General features: G+C 43.2%; 2 protein-coding genes across 3 annotated transcripts; one reads left to right on the forward strand and one right to left on the reverse strand.

Annotated features, from left to right (window-relative positions):
* Nucleotides 1–4,560: 4,560 nt before the first annotated feature.
* Nucleotides 4,561–7,234, reverse strand: haus1 (HAUS augmin like complex subunit 1). 2 transcript variants are annotated; one of them, XM_021601972.3, is made up of 9 exons: nucleotides 6,989–7,234; nucleotides 6,263–6,437; nucleotides 5,913–6,048; nucleotides 5,648–5,782; nucleotides 5,420–5,543; nucleotides 5,100–5,165; nucleotides 4,943–5,014; nucleotides 4,804–4,851; nucleotides 4,561–4,708 (listed from the first exon to the last, which is right to left on the reverse strand). In XM_021601972.3, exons 1-9 carry the CDS (start codon nucleotides 6,998–7,000, stop codon nucleotides 4,631–4,633), a joined length of 846 nt encoding a protein of 281 aa, XP_021457647.1. In that variant the 5' UTR covers nucleotides 7,001–7,234; the 3' UTR covers nucleotides 4,561–4,630. The 2 variants fall into 2 exon arrangements, with proteins under 2 accessions (XP_021457647.1, XP_021457646.1); XM_021601971.3 differs by lacking the exon at nucleotides 6,989–7,234 and adding an exon at nucleotides 6,578–6,844.
* Nucleotides 6,981–12,820, forward strand: atp5f1a (ATP synthase F1 subunit alpha). Its single transcript, XM_021601970.3, has 11 exons — nucleotides 6,981–7,114; nucleotides 8,203–8,281; nucleotides 8,530–8,699; nucleotides 8,983–9,156; nucleotides 9,853–10,019; nucleotides 10,567–10,867; nucleotides 11,067–11,291; nucleotides 11,512–11,619; nucleotides 11,958–12,102; nucleotides 12,320–12,470; nucleotides 12,602–12,820. Exons 1-11 carry the CDS (start codon nucleotides 7,064–7,066, stop codon nucleotides 12,678–12,680), a joined length of 1,650 nt encoding a protein of 549 aa, XP_021457645.1. The 5' UTR covers nucleotides 6,981–7,063; the 3' UTR covers nucleotides 12,681–12,820.
* Nucleotides 12,821–13,193: the final 373 nt, after the last annotated feature.

Here is a 13,193-nt window from a genome sequence, read left to right on the forward strand (position 1 = left end):
CATCAGTCACTCAACCCACTCAAATGACGCACCCCTCCTAGGGACGGCATGAAAGAGCACCAGTAAGCCGAGTCTGCGTCTCTCACATGGGTAGGCAGACCATTCCATAAAAATGGAGCTCTATAGGAGAAAACCCTGCCTCCAGCTGTTTGCTTAGAAATTCTAGGGACAATTAGGAGGCCTTCGTCTTGTGACCGTTGAGTATGTGTAGGTATGTACGGCAGGACCAAATCAGAGAGATAGGTAGGAGCAAGCCCATGTAATGCTTTGTAGGTTAGCAGTAAAACCTTGAAATCATCCCTTGCCTTAACAGGAAGCCAGTGTAGGGAGGCTAGTACTGTAGTAATATGATCAATTTTTTTGGTTATAGTCAGGATTGTAGCAGCCATATTTAGCACTAACTGAAGTTTATTTAGTGCTTTATCCGGGTCGCCGGAAAGTAGAGCATTGCAGTAGTCTAACCTAGAAGTAACAAAAGCATGGATACATTTTTCTGCATCATCAAGTTTCGGATTTTTGCAATGTTACGTAGATGGAAAAAATCTGTCCTTGAAACAGTCTTGATATGTTCGTCAAAAGAGAGATCAGGGCCTGGAGTAACGCAGAGGTCCTTCACAATTTTATTTGAGACGACTGTGCAACCATTAAGAATAATTGTCAGATTTAACAGAAGATCTTTTTGTTTCTTGGGACCAAGAACAAGCATCTCTGTTTTGTCCGAGTTTAAAAGTAGAAAGTTTGCAGCCATCCACTTCCTTATGTCTGGAACACAGACTTCTAGCAAGGGCAATTTTGGGGCTTCACCATGTTTCATTGAAATGTACTGCTGTGTGTCATCCGCATAGCAGTGAAAGTTAACATGTTTTCAAATGACATCCCCAAGAGGTAAAATATATAGTGAAAAACAATAGTGGTCCTAAAACGGAACCTTGAGGAACACCGAAATTTACAGTTGATTTGTCAGAGGACAAACCATTCACAGAGACAAACTGATATATTTCCGACAGATAAGATCTAAAACAGGCCAGAACATGTCCGTGTAGACCAATTTGGGTTTCCAATCTCTCCAAAAGAATGTGGTGACGGATGGTATCAAAAGCAGCACTAAGGTCTAGGAGCACGAGGACAGATGCAGAGCCTCGGTCTGATGCCATTAAAAGGTCACTTACCACCTTCACAAATGCAGTCTCAGTGCTATGATGGGATCTAAAACCAGACTGAAGCATTTCGTATACATTGTTTGTCTTCAGGAAGGCAGTGAGTTGCTGCGCGTTCCAATTTTCTGGAAGCTTGCTTCAGGGCTCGGGTATTTTCTGTATACCAGGGAGCTAGTTTCTTATGAGAAATGCTTTTTGTTTTTAGGGGTGCAACTGCATCTAGGGTATTGCGCAAGGTTAAATTGAGTTCCTCAGTTAGGTGGTTAACTGATTTTTGTCCTCTGACATCCTTGGATAGGCAGAGGGAGTCTGGAAGGGCATCAAGGAATCTTTGTGTTGTCTGTGAATTTATAGCACGGCTTTTGATGCTCCTTGGTTGGGGTCTGAGCAGATTATTTGTTGCAATTGCAAACGTAATAAAATGGTGATTATGATCAGTTCATTGACTATAACTGCTTTTGAAGTAAGGGATCTAACATTACGTAGCCCTATTTTGAGATGTGAGGTATCACGATCTCTTTCAATAATGGCAGGAATGGAGGAGGTCATTATCCTAGGGAGATTGCTAAGGCAAACACCGCCATGTTTAGTTTTGCCCAACCTAGGTCTCAATGGGGATAGCTAAACTGACTACACTGACTGTGCTAGTGGCAGACTCCACTAAGCTGGCAGGCTGGCTAACAGCCTGCTGCCTGGCCTGCACCTTATTTCATTGTGGAGTTAGAGCCCTGTCCCTGTCTATGTTGGTAGATAAGATGAGAGCACCCCTCCAGCTAGGATGGAGTACGTCATTCTTCAGCAGGCCAGGCTTGGTCCTGTTTGTGGGTGAGTCCCAGAAAGAGGGACACTTTTCGACAAATTCTATCTTTTGGGAGGGGCAGAAAACAGTTTAACCAGCGATTGAGTTGTGAGACTGTTGTAGAGCTCATCACTCCCCCTAACTGGGAGGGGGCCAGAGACAATTACTCGATGCCGACACACCTTTCTAGCTGATTTACACGCTGAAGCTATGTTGCTCTTGGTGACTTCTGACTGTTTCATCCTAACATCGTTGGTGCCGACGTGGATAACAATATCTCTCTCTATACACTCGCCAGTTTTAGCTTTAGCCAGCACCATCTTCAGATTGGCCTTAACATCGGTAGCCCTGCCCCCAGGTAAACAGTGAATGAACGCTGGATGATTAGTTTTAAGTCTAATACTGCGGGCAATGGAGTTGCCAATGATTAGGGTTTTCAATTTGTCAGAGCTAATGGTGGGAAGTTTTGGCGTCTCCGACTCGCTGCTTAATGGGGAAAACCGGTTGAAAGTTTCTGTCGGCTGAATGAGCATTCATACAGCATTTCCCTCCAGAAACCATGATAAAGTTGTCCGGCTGCGGGGACCGTGCGAGGGGATTTGAAGCAGGGCTTGCAGGGCTTGCAGCACAGCTATCCTCGCCGTAAGGCGATCGTTCTCCTGTATATTATGAGTACAGCGACCGCAATTAGAAGGCATCATGTTAATGTTACTACTTGGCTTCGGCTGTTGGAGGTCCTGACGAACCACGTCCAGATAACGCGTTCGGAGTGAAAAAGTTGAATGAAAAAAGGTTGAGTGAGGGAAAAACTAAAAATATAAACGGTAATTAAAAAGTAAAAACCGTGAAGTTGTCAGGTAGCAAAGTAAGGTTGGCAACAAAACGCACAGCAACACGTAAACAAGTCTGCAAGTTGTGACCGGAAATATTGGAGTGATCCAATATAGTGAAACAACATAATCAGTACTACTTGTTGTAGGTGCACACAATCGTGACTTTACATTAAAACGGCGATATGTGAATTCTACCATAGTAGCCGTTATACCTTGGCTAGTAAGAAAGGGTCTAAAGTATTTTTTAAACTAAGCTGTTCTTGCAAATATACGTTTTCTTCCGAATGGAGGGGCAAAAAAGTATCTTATGTCTGTGTTCAGTTTCATATGGTTCTCCAAAAACCAGAGAATATGCCTTTTGCATGCGTGTCGATCTCACAGAAAGCTGCTGAGGGGAGGACAGCACATAATGGCTAGAAGTGAGCAAATGGCATTGCATGGACACCATGTGTGTATTTGATACCATTCCACCAACTCTGCTCCAGCCATTACGACGAACCCCATCCTCCCCAATTAAGGTGCCAACAACCTCCTGTGGTAGGTCTTTGTTTTGGTCGGACTGTGTGATGTGCTACCAGGCCAGCGCATCACACAGAGCGAACAAAACAAAGATCTACACACATCCAAGAGGCATTTCTCACTATGAATATTATGGGTTTTTTGGCTAACAATCTGCAACTTTAGGTATAACGGCCTCAATGGAAGAATTCACTATTTCCGTTTTAGTGTATAGCTAACACCATCTATGATGCACACTGTATTTTGGTTTAAACATATCACTAATTTAAGAAAACTACACTGAGTGTACAAAACATTAAGAATACCTGCTCTTTCCATAACAAACTGACCAGGTAAATGCAGGTGAAAGCTATGATCCCTTATGATGGTAACTTAAATCCACGTCATTCGGTGTAGATGAAAGGTTAAATAAAAATGTTTAAGCCTTGCGAAATGTGTATGCCATTCAGAGGGTGAATGGGCATGGTAAATAAGAATGTGTTCCTAAATGACTTGCAGTTAAAGGTTAAATAAAAAGCAGGGTATGGTAGTAGGTGCCAGGCACACCTGTTTGAGTGTGTCAAGAACTGCAACACTGCTGAGTTTTTCACACTTATTAGTTTCCTGTGTGTATCAGGAATGGTCCACCGCCCAAAGGTCATCCAGCCAACTTGAAACAACTGTGGGAAGCAATGGAGTCAACATGGGTCAGCATCCCTGTGGAATGCTTTTGACACTTTGTAGAGCCATGCCCTGACTAATTGAAGGCTATTCTGAAGGCAAAAATGGGTGCTCCTAATGTTTAGCAAACTCAATGTAAAAGGCACTGTGCACCTAATGTTTTGTACAGTGGAAAAGGCACGGTATGGTCAATCCGTCATCTGCCGTGCAGCATTTACGGTGATACGGCCTTTGCAGACGTCATGGCATTCATACAACTTGCACTTCACAGAGCAGTGGTGTAGAGCTGTTGTCAAGGAATTGAGTTTGCATTTATACAGGACCTCCTGCCCCCACCTACTGTCAAACAATCATGTAAATGCAGAGATATATGGAGCTCTACGCATTGTTACAACATTTGGGATGCACAGTGATATGGAGCTCAATTTGGACCCTGCATGCCCCCGGAAGCTCTGTGATTGCGTCACACCCTCCAAAACGGAGCCTCCAACCACATTTTAGATCTCGTAAGACAAATAAGTTCCCCGTTTAGTTAACACATTTTGAAAAAATATATAGCCCAAGCAGCCCATGACAAGTTGGATGAAAAACATTACGATTTTCATTGACATTTATTATCATTACATATACTTTCTACAATTACAATCCCCCAAATTCATGTGTCATTTTAAAGGCCGCCCTTTAGGCAAGGAGGAATTCATGAAGTCCACCTTCATCTCCAGTTCAGCATCAACTGCAGCCTTAAACAAGGAGAAAACAGTTCAATTCAAATATAATTGACAATGTACAGTAACATCACAATATTCCTGTTGTATTGTAGAATGGCAAAACTCACCAATTCTCGCTTTGCCTCTTCAATTTTCACTTGAGCAAGAGATGGACTCTAGGGAACAACGATATCATTAAGCAGAGCATATCACCAAAATAAAAGGAAAATAAAAATTAAATGTCAGTTAAATAAAACATTTCTTAACTGGGCTCAAATCTCTGTAGGGTTCGAGTTTCTTTGACAAAGGTAGAATTTCTTGTTTCAACGTGTAGACTTGCTGCAAAGGGAAGATCAGAAACTCATTGCAATACATTTCACAGCAAAGCAGAACAGCCAACACTTCCATCATAACATGAGGATACCTCACATAGCTCCATCAGAGCTTGGTGGGAGATTCGATTCTCCATGTGTCTGGATGTTAGCTGGTCCTGAGGATGAGAGAATGAAAATGCATTGCTTATGACAAAAGATTAACATAAATGCATTTCTACCAGTCAAAAAGCCCTAACCACCTGACAATGTTTCCAAGGTTGACTTTTGACTTCCCAGCTCAATAAATCAAAAGCTACCCCAATCCAACATCTCAAAACCGGAAGCAAACCAGAAAGGATATCTTGACCTGTGAAGAAAAAGAGAGTAAACATTAACAGCACATAAGATGACAGAAGTCAAAGGCACTGACCTCTGCCTTCTTGTTTCGGTATGAGAGGTCTTTGGATTTTGCTTTGACAAAGTCCATATTCAACAGTCTTTCTTCTGCTTTGGCACTCTCCACCTCTTGAGCTTTCATTGTTTTCTTGATGTCCCTGTAATCAGATGATTACGTAGATTAATTAACTCTAGAGCTTTACAGATGTGAGCATTTAAAATAATTTAACATTTCAGGTTCATGACTGTGTGATCCTCTTACTCTTGGAAGGTTTTCCGTAGAACAAGAACGGACCCAAGTTTAGTTCTGAGGGCATTAAGCTCCCTATCAAGTCTCCTATCCGTCTTTTCAGATTCCAGAAGCTCATTGGTCAAGTTATTCACTGCTGGCACAAAGCTAAACAAACAGCATGGATGAAAGATTATATTCTTGCAAGTTCATCATGAGAATCCATCTTGTATGGCTTTCTGTGAGTGCCATTGTGTGTACTTCTTTCAATAGGCAGCATTGTACATCAGTGCATTACCTGCTCAGAGAGGTGTCTCGGACACCAAGTACCTTAGCGTTTGCCACCAATGCTGACAGGTAGTCTGATGCAGGTTTTGACAAGCTTCCAGAGGATAAGCCCACTCCTTGTAAAACAACATTCTGGAGATGAACACCTAGAAAGATTGATTTAAAATCAAAGGAACAACATTACAGTGCAAAAAAGAAAGACCCTGTGCACAGCTGTGTCTAGACAACATTACTGTATTGACATGTCAGCCAGAGTGGGGCTTGAAGTTGAAACAGTGACACATAATATTCCCCAAGTGTCTCAATCATTCAGGTTACCACTTAAGATTCATTTAACAGTACATGCAATGTTCACTTTACCATCAGCCTGATACTCAGAAGTTTTCTGTTTCTGATCCTCAATAAGCAGGGAAGTCTCATTGCATCGAACTTCACTTGCTTCTGCAAGCTGGTACAGTATGTCGACAGTCCGTGTGTTAACTTCATATTCTGGAATAGTTTGATCTCCAAAGACTGTGCTGAGCCACTTGCTCACCTGAAAAGTGTAAACAAACACCAAGTTTACAGCTAACTCACTAGCTTGTTAGCATAGATTTACAGCCCTGAGAGATGGTTTAAAAAAACAGAAATGTATCAAAATAAGAGCACAATCAACATCTCTGCTATTAACACTACCTTCTTGTTCTTTTCACACATATCAACGGGCAGCCCAGACAAACAATATAGTAAAAGACTGACTCTCGGCTGAGAGTAGCTTTCTGAAAGTAATGGGAATCCTGACTGAACCGAAACGTTTCCCGCGCACCGTTCATTCAACAGCTTCCGGTTTGAGATGTATTTGATTGGATGTTTGAAATAGACCAGCCAATGAGAAAAAAAAACCCTCTTTATTTAAAACGGAAGTAGTGTTTGGTCTGCCCATGAGTGTTCAAATAGATTGACATAAACAAGATTGTATCCGAGTTTATGATGACAATATTCATATCCAATAATCGAATCTAATAATAAATGCAGTTGATAGCATTAATTAAACAATTATTTCATATGATTTTGCAAATATTTCCGGTTCACAGTATCATTTTTTACCCTGTCCTCCATCTTCTTTACGTGATTTAACCAGTAGGTGTAGTTGGACAAATCCGCGTAGAAACATTAATAGCTATGCTGTCAGTTCGCGTTGCCGCGGCCCTTGTCCGCACCCGGGCTGGATTTGTAAGATTTTTTTGTGTTGTCTGAGTTGTGTTTTTATACTTTTTGAAATAGTTATTCCCGCGTTCATGTTCTAGTCGGAAACTGGAAAACTCTGAAATGTCAGACGTAATAACCGGATGTAGTTATACACATGCCGTGTTCAACGAATCAGCAAGGGTTAGTGCTATCCGGGGTCCTACCTTAATCGTAAACCCGACCCTTTTTTAAATGGTAACTTCAATGGGGGTATGGACGTCCCAAGGATCCCGGATTGCATGGACAAATGAACAAATCGGACATTTCCGAGTTTCCTAGTTCCGATTAGCAAGTGAACACGTCATCTATGTGTTCGAAAATAGGGAAATTACGAGTCCGTGCATGCAGACCGCCATCTTGGACTGTTTACACAAGCTATCTCCACCTAACGTTAGATACATATAATTGTAAAAGTCTATACCGGGTTTGGCCGCAACGTTAATTGTAAATAATAATTTGTTTTTAACTGACTTGCCAAATTAAATAAAGGTTACAAACGTCATTCCTTATGACGAGGTGGGGTTAGTAAACGAGCTCTAATTGTGACAAATATTTTTGAACAGTCATCCAACTCGGAATTCCAAGTCGGAATCTTTCTAGAGCCCCGGCCTTAAGATCACTGATGTCATGTTTTTACCCTTTTCCGGAGTCCCCACTTTTCTTTAAAGCACCCAATTTATTTTTATTTTTTACCTCCGATGACCAGATCAAAATGACAGTAGTTCACCCAAAGGCGTTACACTATAGTTAATGTTGTAATGTTATGTATCTTGTCAGCCAAGTGGCACAACTTAATTGTTTGTTATACATGCTCAGTGCATTTGGTTGATCGTTTGCGAATTAATGATGCCTATAAACATCGCAACTCATCCACTGAGAGTTGACAGTGAGAAGAAGCAAGAGAAATAGGAGGCACAGTTTAATGGCAGGGCAATTTTAAACATGTATGGTAAACTAGTAACACTGTATCATTACTCTATTCAAAATATGAATATATGATGCAGATTTGAGGGTCACTATTTTGCATTTAAAAGATTTCAATTGTAACATGATCTCAACCACTGTCCTTGCAGGTTTCCAAAAATGTTTATGCTGCTGCATGTGTAGGAGCCAGGCACCTGCACACCACAAAGCCATGGATGGCCAAGACGGGTCAGAGTTCTTGACTGATACATGTTGCCAAACTTTGTAGTAGCAAAGTCCCTTGAGAAAGTGGATTGTACTAAGACATTTTTTATAGCTTGGGGGTAGGAACAACCGTTATTGTCTTGAGCAGCCCATGTTGCCATTCAAAATGTATTCTCGGTAAAAGTAGCATCTTTATCTTCATGGCATCTTCTCAGTTTCCCCAAAGTCTGATTACTTGGTTAACTCTCAAATGTCATGCATGTGTACTGCAGGAACAGCAGAGGTCTCGTCCATTCTGGAGGAGAAGATCCTGGGGGCTGACACTAGCGCTGACCTGGAGGAGACTGGTCGCGTGCTGTCCATCGGTGATGGTATTGCCAGAGTGTATGGTCTCAGGAACGTGCAGGCTGAGGAGATGGTGGAGTTCTCCTCCGGGCTTAAGGTGAGGCCGTCAGTGGGGTGTGATGACTTGCAAGCTGATGATGATATATACTGCAGTTGTACCATTGAGCAAGTGCCATGCTCAACAGTGATGTCTGTCAACATGCCTAGTAGATTATTGAATGAAAAGTAAATCCCTGAGGTGGATAGCTGAGAGTTTTCCATTCTGTTTATTTCTTTCTACTATTCTCGCATAACGCTATCCAGTGACGTGTTGTTGTCTGCTGGTCTATTCTACCGAAACTCTGAACTCTTGAGTAACAGTGTTCTCTAATCTCATCCAGGGCATGTCTCTGAACTTGGAGCCTGACAATGTCGGTGTTGTGGTGTTCGGTAATGACAAGCTCATCAAGGAGGGCGATATTGTCAAGAGAACCGGAGCCATCGTGGACGTGCCAGTCGGTGAACAGCTGCTGGGTCGTGTGGTGGACGCTCTGGGAAATGCCATCGACGGCAAGGTCAGGATTTGCCCTGAGGTCTACTCGTAGGTTATGATAAGCAATAGGATTTACAGCGTTAAACTGAGCCTCAGTGTTATGAGGTTGCCATGACCAGCAGGGTGAACCAAAGGCATTGCAGATGAGTGCAATGCATGATGATGCACTCACATAGGATCAGCACATGTGCATGCGTATGCTTCTCACTCCTGCTATGCTGTGTGATGACTGCAGAGAAGATTAGCCTCTTGCTTCTTGCTCTTTGTTGATGTCAGCACTATACTGCAGTTTATGTTGTGCATTACTGCGTCTACTTTTGAGAATATTCTGGGCCTAGATCAGTGTTTTTCAACCTATTGTCTGCTGACATCTGGTGGCCCGCGGGGGTACTGCAGTTTGAATGTTTTATTTATTTTTATAAATAAGTTGGGACTATAATGTTAAAATGTTTATATTACTTATCACAATGCATATGTTTAGCAAAATCCATATGTAATAATAGGCCTTTAATCTGTTAGTTGCTGATTAAATGTATTCCAAATCTGACCGCTAAGATATTTTAAGTAAAAAAAAAGATATCTGCAACTCCGCGGATGGTGGTCCTCAAACTTTTGACAGTGATTTGGTGGTACCCGGAAAGGAAACGGTACCGCTGGCCTAGATAACTGATAGTGATGGGTGTAAAGTAATATTTTCTTTGCTACTGCTTCTTTGTAGGGTCCCCTTGGGTCCAGCATCCGTAGGCGTGTGGGTCTTAAGGCCCCTGGCATTATCCCCCGTATTTCTGTGAGAGAGCCCATGCAGACTGGCATCAAGGCCGTGGACAGCCTGGTGCCCATTGGCCGAGGTCAGCGTGAGCTGATCATCGGTGACAGGCAGACTGGGTAAGTCTATAGCCCTACAGGTGTGAATAGTTTAGTGACTGGCTAGGCTCGGTATTCAATTCCTAGACCATGTGAACTTGAGTTGTATTAGTTGCTAATGGAAAAAATTGGAGGGGAAAAATTAAGGAATGTCTGTCTTATCCACTTATGTCTTATTCCTAAACCAGCAGTTCATCCTGTTATTGAGGACAATGGTCAAGTAAAGACCTGTTAATCAGCTCCTTGTGTTTTTCATGGTAGACATGTCATGTCGACTTACATGTGTAGTGGATGCGGAAATCACCTGTAGCAAATTGGCTGGAGTACATTGGTGACCTCACACCTTCCCTAAGATCTAAAGGCAAGTGTCGCTCAGAGTGACAGACTTGTCACTTGGTGTGTTGGCTAAGACGGTTGGCTTTGAGTTGTGTGTGTTGTGCAGAAGGTTGCTTGTTCGTTCCCCACTTGGAGCAGAACAGAATGCACTGCTGTTACACATGCATGTTTTGTCATTCACTTGAGTTTTTATAAATTATACAATCTTCATTCCAGTGTCTTTCCTTCGTAGCAAAACCGCCATTGCCATCGACACCATTATCAACCAGAAGCGCTTCAACGATGGCACTGATGAGAAGAAGAAGCTGTACTGCATCTACGTCGCCATTGGTCAGAAGAGATCCACCGTGGCCCAGCTAGTGAAGAGGCTGACTGACGCCGACGCCATGAGGTACACCATTGTGGTGTCCGCCACAGCCTCCGATGCCGCTCCCCTGCAGTACCTGGCCCCTTACTCTGGCTGCTCCATGGGAGAGTTCTTCAGAGACAATGGCAAGCACGCGCTCATCATCTACGACGATTTGTCCAAGCAGGTCAGTTCAAGCGATGGGGCTCGGAGGTCGAAATGTGATTAAGGTTGATCTTAAATAACTCTATTCCTCAGTTAATACACTACTTCCAGCAGCCCTATGTGACTCTGACAATGCAGTAAAACACGATGGGGTATAGGGTGGCACTTTATTCTATGCTCAACCTTCATGTGACGCAAACCTTGCTTCCCACCTCTCACAGGCTGTGGCTTACCGTCAGATGTCCCTGCTGCTACGTCGTCCCCCCGGTCGTGAGGCCTACCCCGGGGATGTGTTCTACCTCCATTCTCGTTTGCTAGAGAGAGCAGCCAAGATGAACGAAAACTTCGGAGGCGGCTCCCTCACCGCCTTGCCCGTCATTGAGACCCAGGCCGGTGATGTTTCCGCCTACATTCCAACCAATGTCATCTCCATCACAGACGGACAGGTGTGCTAAAAGATGGATTTCATAATTAATCAGGAGCTGAAAATATAACTCTAACGATCTGATTTAAATGGAGCTACCTCAAACCTATCCTCGCATTTATTCCTGATTTGCCATTTTTGGTAATGGCACTTTGTCATTTTAGGATTGATTGACTGTTTCGGTGTTTACTCTATTGAAACACTGAACCCATGACTCCACTCATGCTTCTTTCCTCTCTCAGATATTCTTGGAGACTGAGTTGTTCTACAAAGGTATTCGACCAGCCATCAACGTAGGTCTGTCTGTGTCACGTGTCGGCTCTGCCGCCCAGACCAAAGCCATGAAGCAGGTGGGCTACTCATTTCTTTCCCCAGTATTTGTCATTTGGCTTTAGGCACCTGCCTTAGAAACTCACACGAAGGGGAAAGCGTCCCACTTTTGACTTCCGAGTGGCGCAGCAGTCTAAGGCACTGCATCTCAGTGCAAGAGGCGTCAATACAGTCACTGGTTTGAATCCAGGCTGTATCATATCCGGCTGTGATTGGGAGTCCCATAGTGCGGCGCACAATTGGCCCAGTGTCGTCCAGGTTTGGCCGGGGTAGACCGTCATTGTAAATAAGAACTTGTTCTTTACTGACTTGCCTAGTTAAATAAAAAAATGACTGATCCTGTTTCCTCCCTGGTAAGGTGGCTGGTACCATGAAGCTGGAGCTGGCCCAGTACCGTGAGGTGGCTGCCTTCGCACAGTTTGGTTCTGACTTGGACGCTGCCACCCAGCAGCTTCTGAACCGTGGTGTTCGCCTTACTGAGCTCCTCAAGCAGGGGCAGTACTGTGAGTATCTCATAGGATGTGATGTTCTAGTCACATTTGTATGATTTTACTCAACTGAAATGTTGATTAATGTGTGCACGGTCCCTGTTAAATAAATTGCTTGTGTAGATGAAACTGAGCTCCAGCTGGTCATCCTTGGTAAAGTTTGCTCTGTTTACTGCTGTGCTTCATTTAGTCCCTTGCCTATGTGACTGACTGCATTCTTTTTGACCTGCAGGCCCCATGGCCATTGAGGAGCAGGTTACAGTCATCTATGCTGGTGTGAGGGGACACTTGGACAAAATGGACCCAACCAAGATCACAAAGTTTGAGAAGGCTTTTCTTCAACATGTTCTCAGCCAGCACCAGGACCTCCTAGCACAAATTAGGTAAATGAAATCAACTACCACCACGTTTTTGCCAGCTTTCGCTTTATGTTCAGTATTGTTATTGGACTCCTTTTGTACGTTATCGTACCATGGCGTGAACATATTTTAACACCTTTTGTTTCTGCTTGCAGAGCTGATGGCAAAATCTCAGAAACCGCAGATGCCCAGCTTAAGCAGATCGTCTTGACCTTCCTGGCAAGCTTTGAGTAGTCTTATTTTTGGTCAACTATTTTGTCAATGTTTGCATAGTGCGGATGTTAAACTTTAAAAACAAATCTGAAAATAAAGTGCCATTTGATATTACTGTACAGATGTCTCCTAACAGAGAATAAAGTCTTTCTACTCCAGGACCCATGGATCTTTTTTCGACTGGCTCTCGTCCTCTCTCTTCCAAAAGTACATTTTGGCCATTTAGCAGACTTACCGTGTCCAAAGTGACTTACAATCAGTGCATTCAACCTGGAAAGGTGATGAAGAGTAGCCTGGCTGATGTGGCCCACGTGACTACACAGAGCTGGTGTCAGCCAGACAAGATGAGGGTCAGGTACCAAGATAATCCAGTAAACACTTCTTCAAATGAGTTGAGCACAAATTAAGTGTTCACTTTCACTTTTTACTGCAAAATGCTGGATATTGCACTGACTCACTTTTTCCCAAGTTGGCCTACTGACTGAAAGGCCCTCAAAAGCATTATTTAAAAAAAACAACCTTTGGCCAGAAAAA

Source organism: Oncorhynchus mykiss, chromosome 5 (assembly GCF_057628025.1).
Source record: "Oncorhynchus mykiss isolate SJ-2025 chromosome 5, ASM5762802v1, whole genome shotgun sequence".
Classification (NCBI taxonomy): Eukaryota; Metazoa; Chordata; class Actinopteri; order Salmoniformes; family Salmonidae; genus Oncorhynchus; species Oncorhynchus mykiss.